At 36.7% G+C, this 25,992-nt stretch overlaps 1 protein-coding gene across 1 annotated transcript in view; it reads left to right on the top strand.

Annotated features, from left to right (window-relative positions):
* Positions 1-12,862: 12,862 nt before the first annotated feature.
* LOC121430231 (cadherin EGF LAG seven-pass G-type receptor 1-like) overlaps positions 12,863-25,992 on the top strand; it is a 62,775-nt gene continuing 49,645 nt past the window's right edge. Inside the window, exon 1 of the mRNA XM_041627508.1 lies at positions 12,863-13,006. Coding sequence (XP_041483442.1) covers positions 12,863-13,006 — 144 coding nt within the window. The remainder of the gene's footprint in view (positions 13,007-25,992) is intronic.

Here is a 25,992-nt window from a genome sequence, read left to right as displayed (position 1 = left end):
TTATTGTCTTATTTGCAGCGCTGAAAAAAAAGAAAAAAAATCATCATCCCACCGCTCATCACTTTTTAGAGACTGGGCGGGAGATTAAAAAAAATACAACTCAAACCCCCCCCCCTTTCAAAAATCCTGCGTACGCGCCTGGGAGGGACGACATTTACTGTGAAAGGATATCATTAGCAGCCACCGCCTCAATCACTACATGGACTTACCTGGAGGATCAACGACGACGAACCTCTAATGTTATACTACTACTACTACTACTACTACTACTACTACTACTACTACTACTACTACTACTACTACTACTACTACTACTACTACTACTACTACTTCTACTACTACTACTACTACTACTACTACTACTACTACTACTACTACTACTACTACTACTACTACTACTACTACTACTACTACTACTACTACTACCACTACTACCACTACTACCACTACTACCACTACTACCACTACTACCACTACTACCACTACTACTACTACTACTACTACTACTACTACTACTACTACTACTACTACTACTACTACTACTACTACTACTACTACTACTACTACTACTATGTTGCTGTTACTACTACTACTACTACTACTACTACTATGTTGCTGTTACTACTACTACTACTATACTACTACTACTACTACTACTACTACTACTACTACTACTACTACTACTACTACTACTACTACTACTACTACTACTACTACTGCTGTTGCTACTACTACTACTACTACTACTACTACTACTACTACTATGTTGCTGTTGCTACTACTACTACTACTACTACTACTACTATTACTACTACTACTACTACTACTACTACTACTACTACTACTACTACTACTATGTTGCTGTTACTACTACTACTACTACTACTACTACTACTACCACTACTACTACCACTACCACTACTACTACTACTACTACTACTACTACCACTACTACTACTACTACTACTACTACTACTACTACTACTACTACTACCACCACTACTACTACTACTACTACTACTACTACTACTACTACTACTACTACTACTACTACTACTACTACTACTATTACTACTACTATTACTACTACTACTACTACTACTACTACTACTACTACTACTACTATGTTGCTGTCACTACTACTACTACTACTACTACTACTACTACTACTACTACTACTACTACTACTACTACTACTACTACTACTACTATGTTGCTGTTACTACTACTACTACTACTACTACTACTACTACTACTACTACTACTACTACTACTACTACTACTACTACTACTATTATTACTACTACTACCACTACTACTACTACTACTACTACTACTACTACTACTACTACTACCACTACTACTACTACTACTACTGCTACTATAGTTCTTCTAACTTAATTTCTAGTACTACTATTCCTAATTCATTCTCTGAACGATATTTCTCAATAAGAACCTTATTTTTTTCAACTATATTTGTCAACGGTTCCCACTGGCGTACAGATGTGAGCTGGGGGCATGGACCCCAAACATTTCACGGCCAAGAAAAAAAAAGAAATAAGAGGAATAAATGACAGGGAAAGGGTGAAATATGATTTTATATGATATAGAAAAATACATTTTGGAATCACAAAGGTCATTTTTAGCTGGCACTCTTTGCTCCCAGACTTTTGCCCCATTATGTTTGGCCCCTCAAGCCTCTATAGGTTCCATAGCTAACCATGTAGGTTATCTTATGTAACATATTTCATTTCCAATTCGATATTTGATTTTCACATATAGATTTGATCTCTATGCTGTTTATTTATGCATATTGATTAAAGGAATGGCATGAGCGAAAAACGCACAGAAAGTGCTTTTAATGAGTAAATGATGCACCAATTTCATTACATTATTAAAGGTTCTAAACCCGAATCCTCTTCTTGCTAAACACGGTGCCAAGTGCGGGACCCCTGTTTACCCTTGACCCACAATCATAACTTTTCTTCTCTGAATGTGAATTTAGGGAATCCATAGAATTTGGCTGGACTCCCATGCATGCGTTCCTCAAATGTTTCCCGAGTCTGTCATGATTGTGTGCGAGTTATCTCTGAAATCAACCCATACCCGCGAACGAGGAAATAGGTGAGATCCATATTTTCAATAAAAAGTGGGTTTCTGATTTACGTCAATGTCACTGTCGATCATTTTCACTACCGCTGTAATTAGTGTATGAAAGAAATGCATGAAAACATGCGAATTAAAAAAATGGCCGATTCGGAATTAGATGAAAAGGTCTATTAATTTTGAGTAGAAAGGAAATAGTTATTTTGTCGAAGTTTGCATTCGAAGTATCACTGATGCATATGGGGGCGCTTTGGGGGCACGAACAACGTGTGTGTGTGTGTGTGGGGGGGGGGGGGAGTGACAGGAGAAAAAAGGAGGGAAAGGAAAAAAAAAAGAAAAGGAAAATGTTGAAATGTGATGTAACTTTGATAACGATTTGGACAAAATCTATCACAAAATTGTATTTCCATGTTGAAAAGCCAAGAATTATCGCTTGCTCGATCGTTTTGCTCACTAGCAACTTTAATTTTCTTTGCTTTAAACCTCGATTTATGCGTAGTCATACACTGCGAAAAAATGGGTAATTTTATGTTGGTAATTTATTGATTGGGTAAAAAATGGGTAATTTTATGTTGGTAATTTATTGATTGGGTAAAAAAATTGGTAAAACGTTCTTATCTTTGTTCTTATCTTTTATCTTATCTCATTGAGATAAGAAGACGCTAAAATCATTGCAAATCGGTATTCTGAAAATCTTCTTAACGCGTTCTTATCTTTGTAAGGACTGCCTCCTTCTTATCTTCAACACGCCCATTTTTAGGATATTACCATAGAGATATATCTCTATGGATATTACCAATCAAAATGCGCTTTATATTGGCAGTTTAACCAATAGAAGCGTTCCATAATGTCAAGAGAATGTCATTGGCGCTGTGCGTACACTGAAAATGACAATGACATTTGACAATGACATGTCATGACAATGACAATGACAATGATATTTATTCCCATGTCACCCATAGAGTGGGTATTGGAGAAACAATCATATAAATGTACAAAATCTTAAATAGTATTTCATCAAGTAATTTACATCTCATTTAGAGTACATTTAGAAAAAAAATTAAAAATAATACAAATTTTAGCATTAAAAATAATTTTATGATTACATTTAAAATATTACCTTGAAGCTTCAAAAATATAATCAAAGTTTACATATGATTAAAAAAAGATAAATCATATAGTAACGACATTATCGCATCGTTGGATATTAAACCACAGCCTTAAAAAAAGCTCAAAATTTTATATTTCGAGCGTGTCAGAGTTTAGAGAATTTGATAATAAGGCCTACAGATGAGATAATGGATAAATTAAAGATTAAAAAATGGAAATGGGCATTTTTAAAAATGCGAAATGGGCATTTTATACGCAGTGACTGATTACTATATTATTTCGAGACAAGTGCATAAAATAGAGAAAGAAAGTAAAGAAAAAAAGTGAATAAAGCATGTACGAATAAAGAATAAAATATGAAGAAAGAAAGTAGACAGAAAGATATCAGAATGAAGCAGAATTAAAAAAAAGATGAAAGGAAGAAAGCAGAAAATAATGAAAGAAATAAAGAATAAACAAAAGTAAGCAAGCAAAAAGAACTTAAAGATAAAAAATGATAAAACAAGGAAAATGAAAAAGAACGATTATCAGTGATAAAGTGAGGAAGAAAAAATAAAGAAAGAAACTTAAAGGAAAAAAAGTAAAAGGACAAAATTTAAAAAGGATAAAATGAAGAAAAAGATAAAAGTTCACTTTTTTTCAGAGCTCCCAACTTCTCGCCAGGATAATGAGCACCATATGCTGTCAAACATGGTCCAATTCATTGTTTCTTGAAGCAGAGTGTCTAGGCAAACTAACACTGAAAGTCAGACTTTCTTCGACAGGTGGTCACCTTTGATATAGTATTTCTTTATGTATTATAGTTGTATTTTCACTCTTCTTCAGGTCAGGTGATGGAGGGGGGGGGGGGGGGTGTGCTGGGCTGTTGGCTATTCAGTCCACTGCACATTGACAAAGGTGTCCACACCATTGTGTACATTAAATCTACCATAAGCCGCTTCATGTTATTCTCTACCCAATAAATCAGTCAAAATTGAAGAAAAAATGATCCCCGACATGGTGCCACTCAAACAGATCTAAAACAAAACTACACAACCAAAATTGATGTTCTTGGTATCAATATTCAATTGAAAGGATGCAATATTTGATGAACCCAGTCTTTCCATTTATTTTGGGAGATGGCCTGTACTGTTTTTTTTTTTTTTTTTTTTTTGGGGGGGGGCACCCTGTATTTGGATTGCCCATATATCTGTTCATTGTTTTTTTTATAATTATGTTAGCTTGGACATAATTTCATTTTGAGAAAATTGTTCCACGTCTCAGACGTTACTTGAATTTAGTTTTGTCCTGTAAACTTGTGTAGAAGCACATTTAAGATAGCGTTTCTATCGCTAACAGTGCTGTTTTTCAATGCCTTTCCAATTTGAGGCATTCAGTGTGATGCATCATTTTCTATTCCTGCATGGAGTTGATCATGGTTTTGGGTATTAAATTTTACTGTTTTTAATGTTTGAGTGTTGATATATAAGCGTACAATAATTGACAAAAATGTATTGAGCTTGCTTATAAGTTAGCATTTACATTCATTGTCTTCCATCATATTTCCATCATACTTTTATTGCGAAGAACTATGTCAAGGTAAATTCCGGAAAAGTATGATTTTGTAGTGGCATGCCCTCACAACTGGCAAAGAAACATTTTTCATTCAAAGGATACGTTAACAAAAAATATTCAAAGTCAAAGTTTTTTCTGGAAAAGTATGTTTTTTAACATGCCCTCAAAACTTGGAAAAAACCACAGTTTGCACAGGTTACTTTCACACAATATTAGAAAAAAAGTGATACCAGGAAGTATATTCCTTTCTAACAGTTCGATTTAATGCAGAAACATGATAACTTGGTTGATTTCGTTTACTTTAAGAACGGAAACATGTTTAATGTAAGGTAGTGTTGATTTAGTGGACTGTATCTTTGATTTGTAAACATTTTTTACTTGTTTAGAAAAAAAGTGATACCAGGAAGTATATTCCTTTCTAACAGTTTGATTTTAATGCAGAAGCATGATAACTTGGTTGATTTTGTTTACTTTAAGAACGGAAACATGTTTAATGTAAGGTAGCGTTGAATTTTTACGTACATCCTTGATTATCCTTGATTTTTCTTGATTATAATTATATAGTAATGTATCATTAATGGCACTGTTATTCAACGACTTTCCAGTTAGAGGCATTCAGTGTAATGTGAAATGTTCTCATCCTGCATGGAGTTGATCACGGTTTTGAATCATTTTACATTTTTTAATGTTTGAGTGTTGATATATAAGAATAAAAAAAGACAAGAAAATGCATTGCTGACTTATAGTGTGTTTTTATTGTGTAATATACGTAGATGATACCCAACATATGGTATTATACAGAAAAACAGAAATACCCAACAACTGGGAAAATTATCCCATTTTATGGTTAAAATAATGTAGGGAGTACTCAAAAATTGGGTAAATATTTTTGCCCAAAAGTTGGGCATAAAAGTTTACCCAAAACGTTGGGAAAAAATACCCAATAGTTGGTTGGGTTGACAACTGCCCAATGTTGGGCAAAATGTTGGGTAAAATATTACCCATTTTTTCGCAGTGTAGAGCTGCAACGAAGCACGGTCCACCATGATACTACTGTCAGTCTTAACCCACTCAAGCCAGAGCCCTCGTCAATCTGCCTCTCAACTTGACACTGAAACGGAAAAGGACAAAATGTTTGATTACGCGATTGGTTGTCAGCCGGGGATCTGGCTTGCTGACACATTATTGCACGCATGGGACCGAGCGCAAACTCGAGAGCAGAAGAATCCACCAAGGGCTGTGTCGGGCGCTGAAGGTGAAACATACGGCAGCAAAGTATTCAAATGCCACATTTGTTTTGACGGCTCGAGATGGAAATAAATAGATGTCTTAGAGATGCTATCTCCAAGGTTTTGTTTCTGTTTTTAGCTTGTCATGTCAAAGAGATAGAGTAAACCTTGAAAGTAGCCTCAAATTAATGCGAATAAAGTAATGAAAAGGTTCCTGAAATTTATTCTATGTCAGCTCGACGCTTCTTATCACCAGTTCATGACTAGCTGTCAGTCATTTGGTCATTTTTTTTCAAATAGTAATTGAGGGGAGTTGGCTTTTGTAGGGCGGCATGTGAAGGGGTGAATTTATTATCCCCCAGAAAATTAGGAATAATTCTCCTACAAAAATAATCAGTGGCGTAATAAGCCAAAATTCTGAGGGGGGATGTTCATAAATGGGGCAATTTTTGAAAAAAACCTCTTTAAAACGAAAAGCTACTTTTGTGGTAAATTACGAGATGATATTTTTAAAGAAATTTTATTACATTTAACCCTTTTCCCTCCATTATCCGTCCTTTCTCCCATTTCCGCTGTCATGATTGTCTATATTGGGCCATGCACCTTTAGCCAAGAGCCAATAGGCCCTATATTTGTAAAGTTGTATTTCTGAAGATATAGGCCTTAGCTGCACCTTTACAGGAAATATAACTTTTGTAGAGATATGTATACCAGTATTTGTAACAATGATTAATTTGTACACGTGTGGTATTCTATTATAACGGTTACACAATTACTATTTCTCCTTATTTTCTTAACTAATGACGTGATTGAAACAAACGCTTTGTTTTACCTTATAAAGGTCAAGAGTTCTCCATCAGACAATGCACTTTTGATTATATAATGATAACGACTGAATTTCTTTCATTCACGAGTTGTTTTTGAAGGAGGGCAGATTATCGCAATCCAATTATTTTACATATTGCTTTTAGCGAATACGTAAATAAAAAGCAAATGCCTATCAAGCAAACGCAAGAACTAAATCAATTATGTTTACGTTCTACGACAAAGAAAAAAAAAAGAGTTAATTAAAGTAAAGGGAAAAATATGAAATCATTTTAATAATATATAGCAAAAATCTATCACAAAATCAGATTTTATTTTTAAAAGTCGAAATGTTCGCTCGCTCGCAATTTTGAAAATAAATACGTCCCTTATGACATGCATGATTTCCCTCCCTTTTTTTTGGGGGGGGGGGGGTAATGATGCCAATTTATACTAGGCGAATCATATAGCTTTCCATGGTGCATTGATCATGGTGATGGATGGAAAGAAAAGCTTCTCAGTGTGGTGAAAAATGATAAATTATTATCGAGAATGACATGACTTCCTTTGAAAACAATATATCGAATAAAATATATATATATATATATATATATATACAATCTGGTAAGAGGTGACGACGTTTTAATTTTAGCATAATGTTTCGATACAAGCAAAATTGAGTATATAGCCAAATGCTAGAACGGTTGTTTCACCATGTCGTACATCGTGTGTGTTATACAAGCCCACATAATGTAACAATTTACCTAGCGAGGTTTTTTGTGACTTACCGGTAATTAGTAAAGTGCTCGATGCGGGCTATTATGCATGGTTGCTTTAGAAGCGGTTTAAAACAGGACTTTCCGTCACTGATACATCCTCTCTCGACTGTCATTCGTATGCATAATTCCTTTCTCAAATCTAAGCCGTCTACCAAGTTTTATTTCAATCAATGCCACATACCTTATGATTATCAATACTATGTATGCCTATATTTACTATTTAACAATAATAAACCTAAATAAAACGGCCAATAATTTTCACAATGAACCAATGAGTTAAAAGAAATATTTTAAAGTTCATCTTATAGTCAAGATAATTTCGTCCGCATGATTTCACTTTGCAATAAGATTTGTAACCGAATTTCGTCTGAAAATGTCCCGGATGCCATTTCGCCATTCTAAAAAAATAAATCACAAAAACTAATAGATTTTTTGAAGAAAAAAGTCCTCTTATTTTCATTAATTTATGGACGCGATACTCACATTCAAGTTTAGATGGCCTTGTATCAACATGGGGGAAAAGAACGGAAATTATTAGGTAATAGCGAGTGAATTATTAACGTACTAATGGATGCCCTCTCGACGGTGTGTCTTTTTCCAAACTCTTAATTAATTACATGGAAAAAACTTAATTGACGTAAAACTAATAATTTCCTCATTAATTTTGTCATCGTCCCATAGTGCACGAGTCATGAATATTACCTTCCCTTTCCAATCCTTGAGGCTTGGCAAATTAAAATATGGAAATGTAAGTACGTTGTTGCACAGCGCTTTAATGTTGGAAATATATTAAGTTTACTTGTGCACTGCAAATAACTCTGGTGTTGATTTAACACTAGCCCGGAATCTATATATGTCCAAACCAGAGAAGTGTTAAACAACACCAGTTTTGTTTTGGTCTAACACCAGATAGGTGTTTATTCAACACCAGTTAGTAGTAAAACAGCATCGGTTTGATTCCAACTGGTGTTGTTTCAATACATCTCTGGTGTGGACATATATAGATTCCGGGCTGGTGTTAAATCAACACCGGAGTTTTTGCAGTGTACTGTTATTTGAAGTAATATTGACTTTAATGTTCACAATTTGTGTTATTTCGATATGTTACAAAGAGCCGTTTATTTATGGAACATCCCCACACACATTAAGAACAAGGCGTATGGGGCGAATTGCAATTAAGAAAATGCGAGTGAGCGAAAATTTCATCGTGCTTCTTAAAACATAAAAAATATAATTTTGTGATGGACTTAGACATAATATTAATAGAATAGTATCATATTGCATCCATTTTTCTTTCCCTTTCTCAATCCTTTGTTTTATTTATTTATTTATTTATTTTTTTTTTTTTTTTGGGGGGGGGGCTCAAAATGCCCTCAAGCCCCTCCCCCATCAACATACTGATACTTTGTCTTACTTCTCTCGGCTCTTCTTAAGGCATACGAGTATCCTTTTCATCTTCTCCGATCTTGAAGCTGTTTTAGCGTTGAAAGACGACGACAGGTTAGCATGTAGGGCGAGAATGGATGCATGGGGAGGGGGGGGGGGGGATTGCGTGGGGACTTTCAGAAAAAAAATGAAATTGGTGTGACGTGTACTTTGCGTCCCAATCCGAGCTCACCACAAATAATAAATGTAATGATTATCCTTTAGCTTTAATAGATCATAATTATGAAATTGTAATGTTGTTCCTTATTTTGATTAATGCTTTGATTCCTTTGGGAGCTGTATAAGGTGGAGAAGAGAAAACAATATGAATAAAAAAGAAATTGATGTAATACACCTTCTTGCACCTTAGTCTTGTAAATCGTTTCTGTCACCCCTTATAGTATGTATTTCTTTGGAAAGACACATTTGATTGTGTTTATAATAGCTGTACGATTTACTCTAGGCCTATATACATAAAAAGATAATACATTTTCACGATTAGATTACAACATCAAAATTTTGAGAAAAATGAAGTAATCGTGCAATAATTACTTGTAAATGTTGTGATTTTTATTATTTTTTAGTGAAAACAAAACTATACTAAAATGATTTTATATTTTGGGAGATGGGTATATCCCCATACATACACCCTTCGTTTCTCGATTCGACTATGTCCATGATTCGACACACTTTCCTTGCTTGGAGGTATTGTGACGTCATATCTCACTTTAGAAGATGAACCTGATTTATTGAAATATCATCGTCACGAAACAGGTGCAAGGATTATTAATCAAGCAGTCCGATCGGTATGCTATCTCTAACTCACTTAGGTCATATCCCTACATAGCCTCTTGTCAAGGCCATCCGATGTTTAATTGGTGTATTTTAAAGGGTCTTATGCGTAAGATGGTCTGATGTGGAAAGACTACACATATTCGCGGCGAAGTAGTGAACCAAGGAGCTCCACAAAGGGGGAAGGGAGGGGGGGGGGGGCAGGGGAGGGGAGGGGTTCCTAATAATTTGGCAACCAGTTAATTTGACTATTTTGCCATTATAAATATTCTTCGATTTTGTTTTCGTTTAAATAATCAAAGGGTGGTTTTTCTTTTTTTAATTACTTAGATTTCAAAGTTAAGTAGGTTTTTACTGAAATATACCCAGAAGTCCGTTCCAAAGCCACCGTTTTTTGTCTCACCCGCGGCACATACCTACCATTTTTGTGTTCGAGTACCCCCACCCCCCGGGGGAAGGGGTATGGTGATACGTCTGTCCTTCAACGTTGCTGGATTTTCTATCTTTCCCCGAGACAAGACACCTTTATTTAATATTAATTTGTTTTTGTCAGCCGTTTTCGTTATTGTACAATTACGCATTTTAGATGAGGGCATTTTGGAAGGTTGTCACGATTTCTTTGATAAAATGAAGATAAGAAAAAAAAACGATATACAATAGATTGTGATGACTCACAAAGAAGATAAAATATGGTTATCTCGACGATTATTATCTCTACAAACAAGGTTCAGATACAAGGCTCTGTGCATTTTTTTCCCAATGTCTCGCGCCCGCCGACTTCGGCTCAATTTTCGAGAGCGTTCACTGTCACCTAGCTAATGCGATCGAGCGATCAATTAATTAACCTGCATGCAATATTTACTTTTCTTGGGGATAAGCGAGTTATAACACGTGTGTCATATGTTTGGCCAATGCATACTTCTTTCTTCCTATTTATTTATGATATGTGATTAAAAGTATACTGGATATGCATGCATGACGGATGAGTAGACTGGTTCGTTGTTATGATATCGTGTTGGAATGCTGTCATGTCTATTCGTTAATGTATGAAGAAGTCATCCTTCATCTCATTGTGACGTATGTAAGTCACGCCAGAAATACCCAGTCGTTACATTTGTGAATACAGCGAACGATTTAAATGCGTAACCATGAACCTATACCACCTCTGGGGAAACTTCACCGGGAGGGGTAAACATTTTTCTGATAACTAGATAAAATGGTCACCTACATTTTGCGGCACAACTTTCTCCCTCCCATCCAAAATATTCTGACAAGCCCCTCCCCCCTAAAAAATCAACAACAACAACAACAACAATTATGCGAGTGATAGACCCATCATTGGTTCCTCCCACCTCCTTTATATAACTTTTATATGTTGACTTCACGAAAAAGTTACGGCTATGGTATACCGCCCTCTGGGGTCGGGTACACAAGTCCTGACGAAAAAACACGCGTCCTCGACTACAGTGATAATAATAATAGTTAATGTTTGGATTGTTCCAAGAAAATTCAAGAAACACAAATCTGCCTACGTGATATACCTCATTATCTATTACATCTATTTATCAAAAGTCAATTATTGCTGTAAATGTTTCTGTTAAAAATAGAGCCTTGATAGTAAGTTCTTATATATCATTAGGGACTTTTCACTCCAAGACACACGAACAATTAATGTTATAATAAATATTGTTTTGTCTAATATTCTTCATAATAATGAACAGCAAGAAGTCTACAAACAACACAGGAAGTCTTTGTCGAAAATCGATGAATCAGTTTCGACCAGGACTCTGGACAAATGACATAATTGCAATTTTTCGGCAGCCCCGAAACTCCGAAACAAACGAGATATTTTCAATTTTTCGTCAGCTCCGAAACTTAGGACGATGTGCTGATCCGGTACACCATTGTCGACATTGACCTCCCAGTCGTCCGTTAACATTTTGACGGGCATTTTCAATACATTTCCTGTATTTTTTTAATCCGTCGCGACGTTGAGCTCATATTGATACCAGCCTCAGACCAAGAGCTCGAATTACAAGTATTGATACTTTATCATTATGGCAGCTACCATGGCAACATGGCTCAACAGTCAATCACAATCAAGGTTTCCATGGAAATCACAATAATGGCAAATTTTATAATAGTTGTAAGTCTTTATGAGAGTTTGAGATTCAAATTAACGAGACTATAGAAGAAATTGATACCTGGTTTATGTTTGTGTGTTCCCCGTTATTTATAGTGCATCGACCGAAACTGATTTCGACTTGCATGTTGTAGAAGGGATGAACACGGAGGCATTTAACAAATTAGCTTTCTTATTAATGATGTGATGATGTGATGACATATGAGCGGACCATTATCATTATTATCTTTCTCGTTAATGCTCTTTGTGAAAACGACTGATTAGGGGGAAGTATTTGCGCAAATGTGAGATAAGTGGATCCACCCATTACGGTAATATAAGTCAACATTTACAATATTGATGTCCACGAGATGTCTAGGCATGATCAAACTGATGCGCATTTAGCAATTGGTCCATCATCTCACAGAAAGATACGGTAAAAAGTACGGCCGCATGTTTGTCATACATTGCAATGCTGCCCCACATACTTGATTCGATGATGTTTTCCTTCCGAACTGTGACAGATTAAAACTATTTTTGAAGTGGGCCGCCGTTTGGAGGCGTGTCGGTATTTTGAATGATGCATTGAGCCTTTATAATGATGTGCAGTATAACTTGCTAACGAGTGCAAAAGGTCTGTCGCTATCCTTTCCTCTGAGTTTGACACGAGATGTCTTTGCTTTTATAAATTGAATATTAAAACTCAAAATGAAATTCTAAAGACATAGGGGCACCAGAAGTTATTCATGCGTTTCCCGCGGCAACCGTGGATCCTAAGATCGCCACGACCTATATTAATCGCAGGGTCGTCGCAAAATTTCCACTTTCGCATGTAGTGTAGACAGGCAGAGGATTGCAATGATGTATTTTGGGGTCTAAACTGAGAGGTTCTATGCAGGAGGACTCAATGCAGAGACATGGAAAACATAGGCGTAGTTGCAATGGAGTTTAAAGGCGGTAGTGGGATTAAGATGAATAATGCGGCAAACGTAGGCTGGGCGCAGAGCGTCAGCATGCCGGCATACGCCAGGCCGCCATGTGCTCGACAGACGACCGCCGCAGAATCGTTCTACGTCATGGCTATGGTCTGATTGATACGGCGAACGTAGAATGAATGTCGTATAACTTCGCCATATATAAAATTCGACCGTTACCCCTGCGGCCTGTCAAAAAATAGGGGTGAGGCCGCCGCGAAGTTGCTGCGGCCGCCCGAGGAATATCTAAATTTGGGATACGTATAGACAATACGCTAACTGCAAATCAAATATAACCGAGGTACAAACAAACTACAATCAGTCGAGATTCTGACTCAAAATATTATCATGACCGTGATGACAGGCCCAAATAAAAAAAGTGCATAATCATCATCATTGAAGCATAATGCGCTCTGAAAATGAATGATCACAAGTTGTTCAACTGGAATTAAAATCAACTACACACAGTGCTCTATATCTCACGTGGCATTTTAATATCTGGTCGGGACGCTCACCTGCTCTGGGTAGCTGATAAAGATTGAAGAATGTCAGTGCATCTTTTAAGATAGGAAAGTCGTAACGTGAATGTCAAGTCAGCGTAGTCTTAAAACAGAGCACTGTATTATCTGATGTTCATAGTAGACGCCGAGAGTCTGAATTGAGACTAATCACAAAATGATCTGGGCATCGAGACTGTAACATATCTACTTGACTTTTAGTCTAAGTAATACAAAAGAAATATATAAAATCACCTTTGGATTATTTAAAAGAAAACAAACGGGGGAAAGTCGAAGAAATTTCTTGATTGCGAAATAGGCAAAATGACCGGTTGCCAGATAAAAAGAAGACCTCACTCTCTATCTGGGTGTTGTGGCGTGTGCTTGTAATCCAAGCTATACTCGACATTCTTTGGGAAGTTAAATATTGATGCAGAGCTTCGAGGCTCGAATATTCGAGCCCTGGTCACGTCCTTCGGATGGTGACGTTAAAGGTCGGTCCAGAAGTAAATAATCATATCCGATTGATAAATGTATATATGGCAAAACTCGATGCACACACATTCTCTGTCCATATGCCCCCAAATGGGACAAATTTGTTTCAGATCTATAGTTTTGACTTGAGGGCCCGTATTCTGAAGTCGGGTTTAAAGTTGTGGTTTAAGTATGGATAGCCAATTGTTACATAAATCACTAACAGTAGAGATATCATATTTCAGCTCATTTGGCTCTCAAATCATTCAGAATTGTCTAGGAAGTATAAATTTATGATTGTCTTCACCATCGATGAATCAGGAAAGAGCACAGTAATCATAAGAAACATAAAACTTAATAAACATGTTGACACTTTTGGCTTCCCATAATGTTAGTACAGAGTTAGACCGTGGTCTAAGTTAAACCCGACTTCAGAATACGAACGGGCCTGTGAGTCTTGAATACGCAAAGGGAGAAAGAGAGATATCTGAATATCCACGGGGAATATTCTCAAAGTAATATAGGCCCCCATCACCCTTTCACAATTTCTTTAAAAAATCATTCTGCCTGTAAATTGCCGCCAAGTATATAGTATTTTAGAAGAGTAAAGCGACAAATACAAAGTACAATTGCAAAATACATTATTGCTCGATTACACCGGATCCACCGTCGAAAATCCCTTATAAAGATTGAAAGAAGAGAATCGACATGCTATTATAAATGGCGTAAAATGGTTTTGGGAAAACCATTTCCCGGCAGACAAACATAATAAAGAACAATCTCTATAATAGCCTAGTCTTCTGTGCAAACCCTTCAATCGAGTTAAGGGTCTGAACGTGCAGCCCATGCACTCATGCCTTGTCTACTGAAGGCCCTCTCGCTCAGAATTGAAATAGCGAGTTTTGTATGTGCTAGTCTTTGCGTGGAGACACTCTTGTTGATCAAAGTTTTAATCGGGGTCTGTGCCTGCAGACTAATAATAGCCCGCATGAAAATATCAGGTGATTTTGACTGCTTTATTACATAACATGACGAACATTAATATTAGCATCATGTCATTTTGCCTTCTTAATTACATGACTTGATGAACTCGTAACTTATTATGGATTATGCATATGTGCAGACAGCCAGACATGATTTGATATAATTATGTGACCAATACCGCCATGAATATGGTGTGCACGAACAGACCAATCTGCGAGAAAAAAAGGGTTTCATAGTCATGTGCATTGTGCAATATAATGTTTCAGCTTTTGAAGCATGTGATGATCATTAGATTTTGAAGAGTGTCGTTGAACGATTTTATTACCGTAAAACAATGTTAATACATACCCTTCAAATTCTACATTCTCACTCAAAGCATAGTCAATATATTTTGCTGGGTTAATAAAATATATCATGACATTCTATATATTTGTTTAAAGAAATAATTTCATGTGCTCATTTTAATTGAAGATGGATGAGTTCAGTTATTCATTTTCTTCGAATTTGCGTGTTCTAGTATATTTTGTTTTATTATTTGTGAACTCTCGACACCCTATCAATAAGTGTACTGTTTCGCTTTCAATCTCTGTATTTTTATACAACGCAAAGTATATAGATGATTTGTTCTGGGTCAATAAAACACCCAATAAAATTGCACAATCGTGTCTAGAGAAAATAAATTGTTAGTAATGTTTTCACCTAATAAAGTTTCATTGATTTATTGAGTAATTTTGCGTGTTATATTAAAATAAAAATGTAATTTCAAGTTGTGTTATTGATTCTTGCAACCAGAAGAAAGACAAGAAAATATTTTGTAACTCAGTTCGTTTATTTTCAATTGGTCTAATGCCAATTCGTCCAATTACCAACTCGTCTGTTATCCTTTGGTTTAAAAAACACTGACAATGCTTGTTCCGAATGAAATCATCCATCCTTTTTTTTAAACAAGTTCACACCTAGTTACCAAGAATGCATATAGCATTTCCATTTATTTCATTTCAAAGAAGGATAAAAGAGCATTGAATACCTTGCTCACGGTCATAGCTGCCGCGGACGAGGATCGAACCCCGGACTGTTTCATGTATAGCTAGGCGCCTTAGACCACTCGGCCACGGCACCTCGATATCAATACACAACGATTTTCAGATCAATAACGTTTTGATTATAATTTTTATTTCATATTTCAACGTTATTGATTTAGCTTCTATCCTCCGTCCTTATCATTTTGCCATAAATTTGAGATAAATGATTGAATCTACATACAACAGTCATTTCTATAGCAAAATGAGGAATAAATATGTCTTATGCAGGGGGTGCGGAACGAATTTGAAAGTGTGTGTAGGGGGTGGGGCGACAATGCAAAAGACCACGATCAAATGTTGGTCATTTTTATGTATTTTGTTCACAATTCTGGAAAATGTAGGGGGCTGAAGCTGTCCAGCCACTGGTTCCGGCTCTTGTTATGCCACTTTCATACCGACGTTACTGACTCCAGACAGACGAAATCTATTATACGTTATTTCCAATGACGTAGAGTCGATTAGTTTGGAACCGGATTCGTTGGTGTGACTATAACACAAATACGCATGAACAAATAGTCAGGGCACAGTCGACCACACTGGCGTATCGGCCCCAGACCGACCGAATCTATTACATTATTACCAATGACATACTATCGGTCGGTTTGGGGTCGGTGCCATAGGTGTGACTGTAGCATGAAAGACAACATACCAACATTATCTAAGCTATATTGGTGATTCATTTATGTATTCATTTATTCATTTATATATTTATGTATGTATTTATTTATTCATTCATTCGTATATTTATTTATTGATTTGTTTATCTATCTATTTATTAATATATTAGTGTATATATATGTATATATATATATATATATATATATCTTTATATATTTATTCACTTATTTCTATCACTGACCAATTATATAGGCCTACATAATGATAATGAAAATGATAATGAAAATGGTCATGAAGATGACGCGTATCTGGGCACCTGCAATGGCGGATGTAGACTTTTTCATCACACAGATCAATGCCTTCAGCGTGTAGTGGTAATCTTTTTTAAATTTAGTCATTTTATTTCATAAGAGTCGGTTAAGGAATAATCTTGCGAGAATTCCAACCGATGTTTTCGCTAGTGTGCTAAAACATAAGCATACATGTCAAATTAATTTACTTAGCGCCTAACGTAAACAGGTGATCCGGCTATACTTAATTGATTTTTTCCTCCGTTATACAATTTCATCGTATCGCGTGGAAATTTTGCGATAGACTGGTGTAAATTAATTTGCGACCTTTTTTCCCCAAAATACATGTACTATATCCCTTCTATTCTGATATTATTCTTTGAACAATCCTTTCGATCGTCATGTGTAATGTTTGTCACACAACTTTGACAAAATTGACTTATCCCGCCTACAAAATGCCCGTAGTTTCCTGGGGCTGAAAATACGTAAATGCTCTACATATTTTTTGGGATGGAGGATCCCCTGCCCCTCCGTCCCCGATGCAACTTTAAGCCAATCAATATGATCAAGGGAAGATGAAGAAAAGCAAACATCAATAACGGTTCAAGTTTATCGAGCGTGCCACCTTGGCGCTTGTCTCTTTTTTCTTTTCAAATTTACCTGCAACTGAGAAATGTGGAGGCTTAAATCAATTTGATATTGAAAGATATTATTCTTCCACCTAATATCACTGTTCACCCACTCCTTTTACTCCCCCTCTCCCTCCCTCTCTCTTTATCTTCTGCACTCCTAAAAGAAGCAGCCATTCGACAGAAGAGGGCCATCCAGCTTAGCTGTGGAGAACGAAAAAATTATTTAAAAAATAGTTTAGTAAATAGGATTCTTTCTCTCCCCCTCTCTCTCCCTCTCTACACTTATTTATTTATTTATCTCTCTCTCTCTCTCTCTCTCTATCTATCTATCTATCTATCTATCTAACTGTCTGTCTCTTTATCTATCTATATATCTGTCTATCTATCTATCTATCTATCCATCCATCTCTCTCTCTCCCCCATCCCCGCCCTCTCTCCCCTGTTTCCACGAAGCAATCATTTCAGAGTTAAGCGACCTCGATGCATTGAAAGCTTTCCTAAATTGGTTTCATGCATGGGCCACATTTTCCCAGAGTTCATGAGGAATGAATGACAAAAAACAATTCATATTGATGGAATCGCCGATTGAACTTACCAGAGGGCCTTTCACAACTCCATTCATAAAGTTACACTCGATTTTAACACTTTTCTTTTATCATATTACACACAAATAAAGTATGAAGTGCCAAATGGTTAGCTCGAAATCTTTTTTTTGAACTTCAATAAAGCGTGATATTTCTAGAACATAATTATCTCATCTAAACTTTTGGAAAATTGCCTTCTTCGTACCGATAAACCTCTTTGTTTTTAGTAGAAACGTCACCATGTTGTTAATTAAAAATAAATAAGTAAAATGAACTAAAATATCAACGTGGCTTGCCATAGTTTTCCGTCAAGTTATGTACAACGTTCACTGAACACTATTCTGTACGATCATATTCATGAACCTTTCATTTTGTATATCTCAAGCTCAACATCAAACCTTTCTTCCTTTTCCTTTTATTTTGACTTTAACCTTTTCGATTTATTCTTGGAAAATTTAAGCGGTGAGAAAGTTTTCACAGGTAAAGCACTATTTTAAAACAACAGTTTGTTTAATCTGTGGTAAACGAATACTCACAATCGGGTGTTCAAAATCAAGGACTTCGATCTTTACTTGAAATGCAAATTTTCTGACCATAGAATCGTGCAAGAATCCAACCACAATGGCATTAAGAGTAGCTGTCTCAAAAAATCCAAACTAAATCAATACTCAAGCACTATTTAATTGGAAGCTTGCATGAGATTGCACGGATATGCCTTTATCGGTTCATCTTAATTTTCAAGGTTTGAAAGCAAATGACTCTAGAAAGTATAAGGACCGGTGATGCAAATCGTTCCTGTTTTTAACTGAGGAGAAGAAGGAGCAAAGTTTTTGAAAACGATCGTTAAGCATTGCCATTGTGACTTTGGTTTTTGTTATTAGAATTAGAATGGTGGTCATTTTTTTACCTGATTGCTCAGAAAGCACGAATGCTTGCAAGCAAGCAACCAGATGACCGACTGCTTAAGGTCCTCTCCGAGGGACCTGGTAATGAGGATTAATGCCTTACCAAAGGGCACTATATAACGCACCAAGTGGGAATTGAACCTGGGTCCCTCGAATCCGAACCCCCGCTCTACAATTATATACCGACTGAGCTATCGCGCTTGCTTTCTTTCGAACTTCATGTAGATCATATTCTTTAAAAGAATCTTTACCTTGTAATCGATACAAGTGATGTAATTTGAAGGGCGGGCGAGCGAGCGAAGGGACCCGGGGGGTGGTGGTAGGGGGGGGGGTATCAGAAATGCCCTAGAACTTCATTTGTTACTAGAAGGGTAAGTTGGATCTTTCCCTCTTTTGCGTAAAAAATCTCATACACTTAGCACTTAGAATGACGTTAATTATTCAATCAATATGTTTGAAAAAGAAAAGGCCTGGAATTATTAGATTGAAAGGTCGATACTCAAGCATCAGTGAAGGGGGTCAGATGTGTTATTCACAGCAAAAACTGTGGTGTTAACCGTGTATATAGAGGACCACGCCAGCTATTTTACACCGGTGTTAAATGTGGTGTTAGTTTTACACCTATAGATGTTATTACAACACCTTTTGTTGTTACATTTACACTCTATGGTGTTACGTTTACTCTAGGGTGTAATTTTAACGCCTTAGGGTGTAGTCCTCTATTAACACCAATTGGTGTCAGTTTTAACACCGCAGTTTTTACAGTGTTGCAAAGATCTCCATAATATTTGCAATTCGAAATGGTCAACAACTGTTTAACATTTTATTGAAATAATTGTCAGCAATGTGGATTTTGGTGCGTGTTGTATAAGTGTGCGGGGTGGTAGGGCTGCGTGGTTGTTTTTCCATTATTCTAAAAAAAAAATACTTTTTAAAAAAAGTGTTCACCAACTCATTTTTACTTAAAAAGGAACATTTTAATAAACTTTTGCACTCCCACGATTCAATAGATGTCATGTAGAGAAGTAAAAGACGCAATAAGAATATAATTTCGCACACAACTGAATATAACATGAAAACATACACTTTTTTATCTGTGTACTGGGCGTGCATTTAACAGTGAACAGTAATATTCATGTATAGCATTTCCGAATTGTTATGAATAGCGTCCAGATCGTGACGTAGTATATTAACATGGCACTCAGTTATTGATATTGGGAACACGCTACAATATTAAGTGATGCAGACGGATACTCTAATTCAGTGGGATGGCAGTGACTTCGACCATTTCTGCAGACTCGGTATAGACTAGGCCAGGATCATGTTTTTTTATATTTGTGTTGCATTACCAAAATAAACAAACTGAAAAAATATAATTTCATTGTTTATCATTAGGGTCTTCCGCTACTTATACAGGGGCGGCACCGCAATGGGGAGGGGGGCCGCCCCTAGATTTTTTAAGAATGGTGAAAAGGGAGAAAAAATGAAAGAAAGAATGAACAAGGTTTTAAAAAGAAGAGGTCTATGTCGTGCAACTCTACCCTACCTTTATAATTCAACTGGGGAATTATGACGTAATCTGTATAGGTCGTCTTGTCACCCTTTCAAAAAAAAAAAAAATACGGCACCTCCCTGCATATATTCATACGTTAACTGAAATGAAAATATTCAAAATTAAGTCATATTGTGATGACAAAATACCCCCCCCCAAAAAAAAAGGTTGACACCTTATACCAATCTCAGAATAAACGTCGTGCTTATTTGTAAAGCTTCTCATCTGAAGGTGCAGATCCTTATAAAAAAAATAGACGTAACTAAATAGCCAGTGCGTGTCTCGTATAAGACATAAAGATAATTGGGGAAAATTAAGAGCAGTATGGAGCAGAGGTAATAAGGGTTCGTTGGAACCAGGGCGATACGAATCCGTTTTAGGAATCGTAATAAACAAGATATAGTGATAAGAATATAATCATGACGATAATAATTGTAAATTTGCGCTATAAATCTCGGGAATATCAAGCAGAAGATGAATAGAGCAGAGAGAATGGGGATTTTTACAAGGATAGCTAAGTGGATTATATAAAGATGTATACTCAGGGGTGGATCCAGGATTTTCCAAGGGGGGGGGCACATTTTCTCGAGGGAAAATTTGACAAGCCCCCCCCCATCTCCCAAAATGGATTTGAACAAAAAATTAATGGTATTTCGTCCACGAAAAAATTTGACAAGCAAAAAAAAGCACCAAAAAAAAGCTTTCACTTTCAAAGAGGGGGGGGGGGAGGGGTCACACTTCTGTTTTCTGTTTAAACGGCATTACAAATTTTAATTATGCATCTCAAGGGAGGTTGGGCACGGGCCGGCTGTGCCCCCCCCCCCCCGGATCCGCCAGCGAGTATACTGTTTAACCAAGTGAAATAATAACTACGTATCTATTTATGTCATTATCGAAGATCCATGATAGAAGTATACCTTCAGGCCTACACAGGGGACAGCGCCAGTTATGTTTCCGTCCTCTTTTCTCCATTTCTACCTTTATTTTTTTTATTACTCGCCCCTCTACCCACATGTGACGCCGCCCCAGGGCCTATCATAAGTAACAAAATTGTCTTTCACATCCCCACATCCATTCTCCACTCTCTCATGCCCTCTTCCTCTGGGAAGTCTAAACATGTCAATATTGACGAAAGTATAATTCGTTCTGACAATGTGCATGTTTAGCATGTTTCGTATTTTTCATCAAGGACATGAATTATGCTACATTGACATTTCATGTTGTACATTCGCCCAATTAGTCGCTTCATTCATTCCAGGCATGTCACTGTTTTCGTTCATACAAATTTGGGACTTTTTCACACGAGTGTATATAGTGGCTGGGAGTTGTGACGTGCGCCTGTTACAATCGGGAAGCTACAAATTGATGCAGAGATTCGAGTCCTTGTCACGACTTTCAGATGGCGACTTTGATGACAGCCGCAGATAATAACTGATACACATCTGTAAAAAAAATAATAAATAAAAAAATAAACTCCCTTACACATAATGCGTACATAACATGAGAAATGATGATTTCTTAAAAATCATTTTGAATACCACTTTGTGACGTATAACTTCCTCCCATTTGCAATGTATACACCGTTCTAATGTATCGTCAAGCTTTGTTCATTATAATGGACAAAATGCATTGATTGTTATAATTAAATTTCACAATGGCAATAATTAATAAATCATTCCCTTAATGGTTTACGCCCTGAAAATGGAGTGTCTTCCCGTCATTCAAATAAGACTATTGTTACAGTCACACCATCGAAACCGAATCCGAATTGGAGATAAAGTAATTCGCCGGTAGCAGAAGAAGTTAAACGAGCGTGTGGATACTCTCAGAAATGGATACGGCTTAATACCGGCACGTCTCGCCCCTAAAATATCCCATAAATCACCCCTAACCAACGTTTCGGGTATAAGCATCCTGCTTCTGTACGTATGGATTAAGACATCACGTAATCCCAAAATGTTACGGTATGAAGTCACATAGCACGCGAGAGGCATAACTGGTACATCGCAAACAACTGCGGGGGGGGGGGGAGGCTGTTACCCTTAAAAATTTAACGATTGTGAAAAAAAGTCAGAGAATGGAAATGAAGGTTAAAACATGAAATTTTAATAATAATAATAATAATATAGGGTATTTATATTGCGCACATATCCACCTTGTTAGGTGCTCAAGGCGCTCCTATATTACCCGGCTAAGCTAGGCGTTCATAGCGCACACAGCTTTTTAAGGAATTACTTCCTACCGGTACCCATTTACCTCACCTGGGCTGAGTGCAGCACATTGTGGATCAGTTTCTTGCTGAAGGAAATTACGCCATGGCTCGGATTCGAACCCACGACCCTCTGTTTCAAAGTCGAAGACTAATCCACTGGGCCACAACGCTCCACTTTTAATTTTAATTCTAGGCAGGAATTTGTTTGCTTGCCCGCAGGCTCTCAATCATAATTAAAAAAATGTTACCTTATTTTTTTTTTTTTTTTTGGGGGGGAGGGAGTGGAGGGGCTCATTATGCCGCTGCCTTTAAATATTCGACTTTATTTCATGAAACAAATGTCACTGTTTATCCTTGTTGAATTTACCCTTTGTATTTTAAGTAAAGTAGAAAACTACTTTTATGGGACCCTTAAGGTTGACACGGTTGGAATTTCGAGCACCCCCCCCCTTTCCGCTACCAGCGTTGGACGGAAAAAAGCGGGGTCCGCATGCTATAATGACCGCTGGTCATAAAGACCTGTTATAGGGGTTCACTGTTCATAACCGAAGAAGACGATCACCAGACGGTAAAGGGGTCGTTTGTGAAATGGTCATTATTCATAAAGGTCGGCATTCATAATCGAAGAAGAAAAAAGGTTTCTTAATATTGTTAAAATCGAATCAATACCCCATCCTACCCATCTCTTCGCCATGCAAGCTTGTATGGGGATAACCATTCGTTCTTTGTAGGGTACACGCGGTATAGAATTGACGCACGTAACTGAGGTCACTTCCTTTTAGATGGTACGACGTGACTACGATAACAGCGATAAGAGTAGATGGGACTGACGATGCCCACCGTGGAACCATCCACCTTGATTAAACTAATGGTTCGAAAGAGTATCGTTTACACGATTTATTTGATTTATTCATCTAAAGTTTCTTGGTGAATACAGTCATCTCACGTCTTCTCTTAATTTGGCCAGCGTACTGACTGATTTCATATTTCATCCCAAAGAAAAAAAAGTAAAGATGCTGATATTATTTTGTGACAAAAATATAGTAAAATGTAGGTGTGTTTGACGGGGCATCATAGTTTCTACAAATAACATGATTTAAAAAGAAATATTAATATGTATGGTCTCACTAATCATAGGCTTATAGAATAGGCTTGAGAGACGATGGTCTTCTATGTTCTTCTGTAACAGGAAAATGGAAACCATGAACATGTCTTTGACAGCCGACCAAAAGATGAAAATTTGTGATGAGACGTAGCACAAACATGGCCATCAGGGAACAAACATTTTGAAAACTTATATACTTTCAACTTATTTTTTTATACTAAATTCACAAAAGAATATGAACGAAATGCTTCAATTTCACTTTACAAATTGGAAAAAGGTCCCGATGATAAGCTTGGTCGCTTCACCCCTTTGCGCTTCCTGGAGAGCATTTCATCCGACATGTTGTCAGGTCTGACAACTTTCCTTGAGCATGATTGGCTAAGAGGTACTGTTACCATGGTAACTGTCGGATAAAACAGTACTTGTCGGATAAAACGTCTGAAGTGTCCTTTCATGAAACGGTCCCCTGGACCCAGCAAAAAAAAAATAATACAAATTCTGCGTACGGCCATGAAGCCAAAATTGAAGAATCCAGAACCTGGCGATTCACCTTAAAACCTTTATTGATATGTATACATGGTCTATGATTATGTGGTGATGAATAAAATCTTTTCAGAAAAAAAAACATACGGTAGAATGAACGAGTATTAAGCAAATTGTAAAGGAAATGTTCGCCGATAAAAGCGACGTTAAACGTTTTAAAGGCAATTTTGTTATCAATGAACTTCTGTCAGGAAAACGGCAGCATTAACACATTAAGACCATATTGCCGTGTCATGAGCAATGTCAGGCCATTGCCCTTTTCGGTCGATGACCTGATCATGCAGGTAAATCTTATTGTTGTTGTTTTTTGCTCATTCGTTCTGTCCAATGGTACTGCCACACCAAATAAAGTAAAAATATGAAATTTTAATTGTCAAAACCTTGTTTTCTCATTGTATTGAGGAGAAAATAAATATATGACATTGTTTTGATTTTCTCCCCAATAAAATGAGAAACAAAGTTTGTCTTCTCCGTGAACTTGTGGAGCTGCCATTGATGTAACCTCCTACGATTTAATGAAGAGTCCCAGTTTATGTCAAATCTACAAAAATGAAAATATTGTGTAATTCAAACAATAAAATAGTAAAGAAATCGAGAGTTACACCATCGAATATTCATTTGCATATTTTGTTTTTGGAGAAAATATGCGAATTTTCAAAATGGCACAACTTTAGAATTTCATCCAATTCGGTAAAATTTTGAGTGTTGTAACAGTTGATTTTACTATTTTCATTCAAATCAACTTTTTAATTTTTTATTTTTATGATCTCAAGTTATTTGGTCCATTCTATTCATCAGAATGTTTTAATGAGAGGCTGCATTCTATAAGCTTGGCATTTTAGCTGCCTCCCATTTACAACCTGTTGCATAATTACATGACTGTACGCAGAATTACTTTTACGGGGATGCAGGGGGGGGGGTGCAGTATGCGTAAAAAACTCTAAGAAGAGGGAAAGAAACGATTCATGGCACTCTATATTAAAGTGAAATTGAAGGGTTTTGTGCACATTTTGGAAGAATTTTCGTGCAAATTTTCCTTTAAAATATGTAAGCTTTCAAAATTTGTGTGTGTGGGGGGGGGGGGGGGGGGGGGTAGCTACCCCCTGCCCTGCCGTGTAAGGCAATGCATGCATAGGCCTAATTATCTCGTCTACGTCGTACGTAAATTATCATGTTTATGTCATGTTCATCGCTTATTATGATGTGCACTAAACGAGAGACTGTAATCGTTAGAAATTGGATATCGGAATAAACAATGTGAAATGAACATAAGTTAAAGCGGTGAAATAAGCGATTTTGATTTAGGCCTAAGTGTTGGAAAGCAAAACCTTCAGTGTTAATCGACATTATTTATTCAAAGTAAATAACGGAGTACAGGCTAGCTGTAGTATTGGATGCCAATGAAAACATAGTTTTTTTATCGGTCCATTTAGTTAATTGCTTCGGATGGATCGCATCAAGCATGCCAGGGAGGAAAAGGTTTAACAGTCAACCTTTCAAGTCTAGTAAAAGTAAATTCAGAGCGCTTTGCTTAGCAACCGACACAGCGTGAGGATGACCACATTATGGCGACCTTTGCTAAAGGAGAAGGACGCGAGGGTCGTTCACACTAACCTATA

The sequence above is a fragment of the Lytechinus variegatus genome, chromosome 16, assembly GCF_018143015.1.
Source record: "Lytechinus variegatus isolate NC3 chromosome 16, Lvar_3.0, whole genome shotgun sequence".
NCBI classification, from domain to species: domain Eukaryota; kingdom Metazoa; phylum Echinodermata; class Echinoidea; order Temnopleuroida; family Toxopneustidae; genus Lytechinus; species Lytechinus variegatus.
This window is presented reverse-complemented; position numbering and strand designations above follow the sequence as displayed.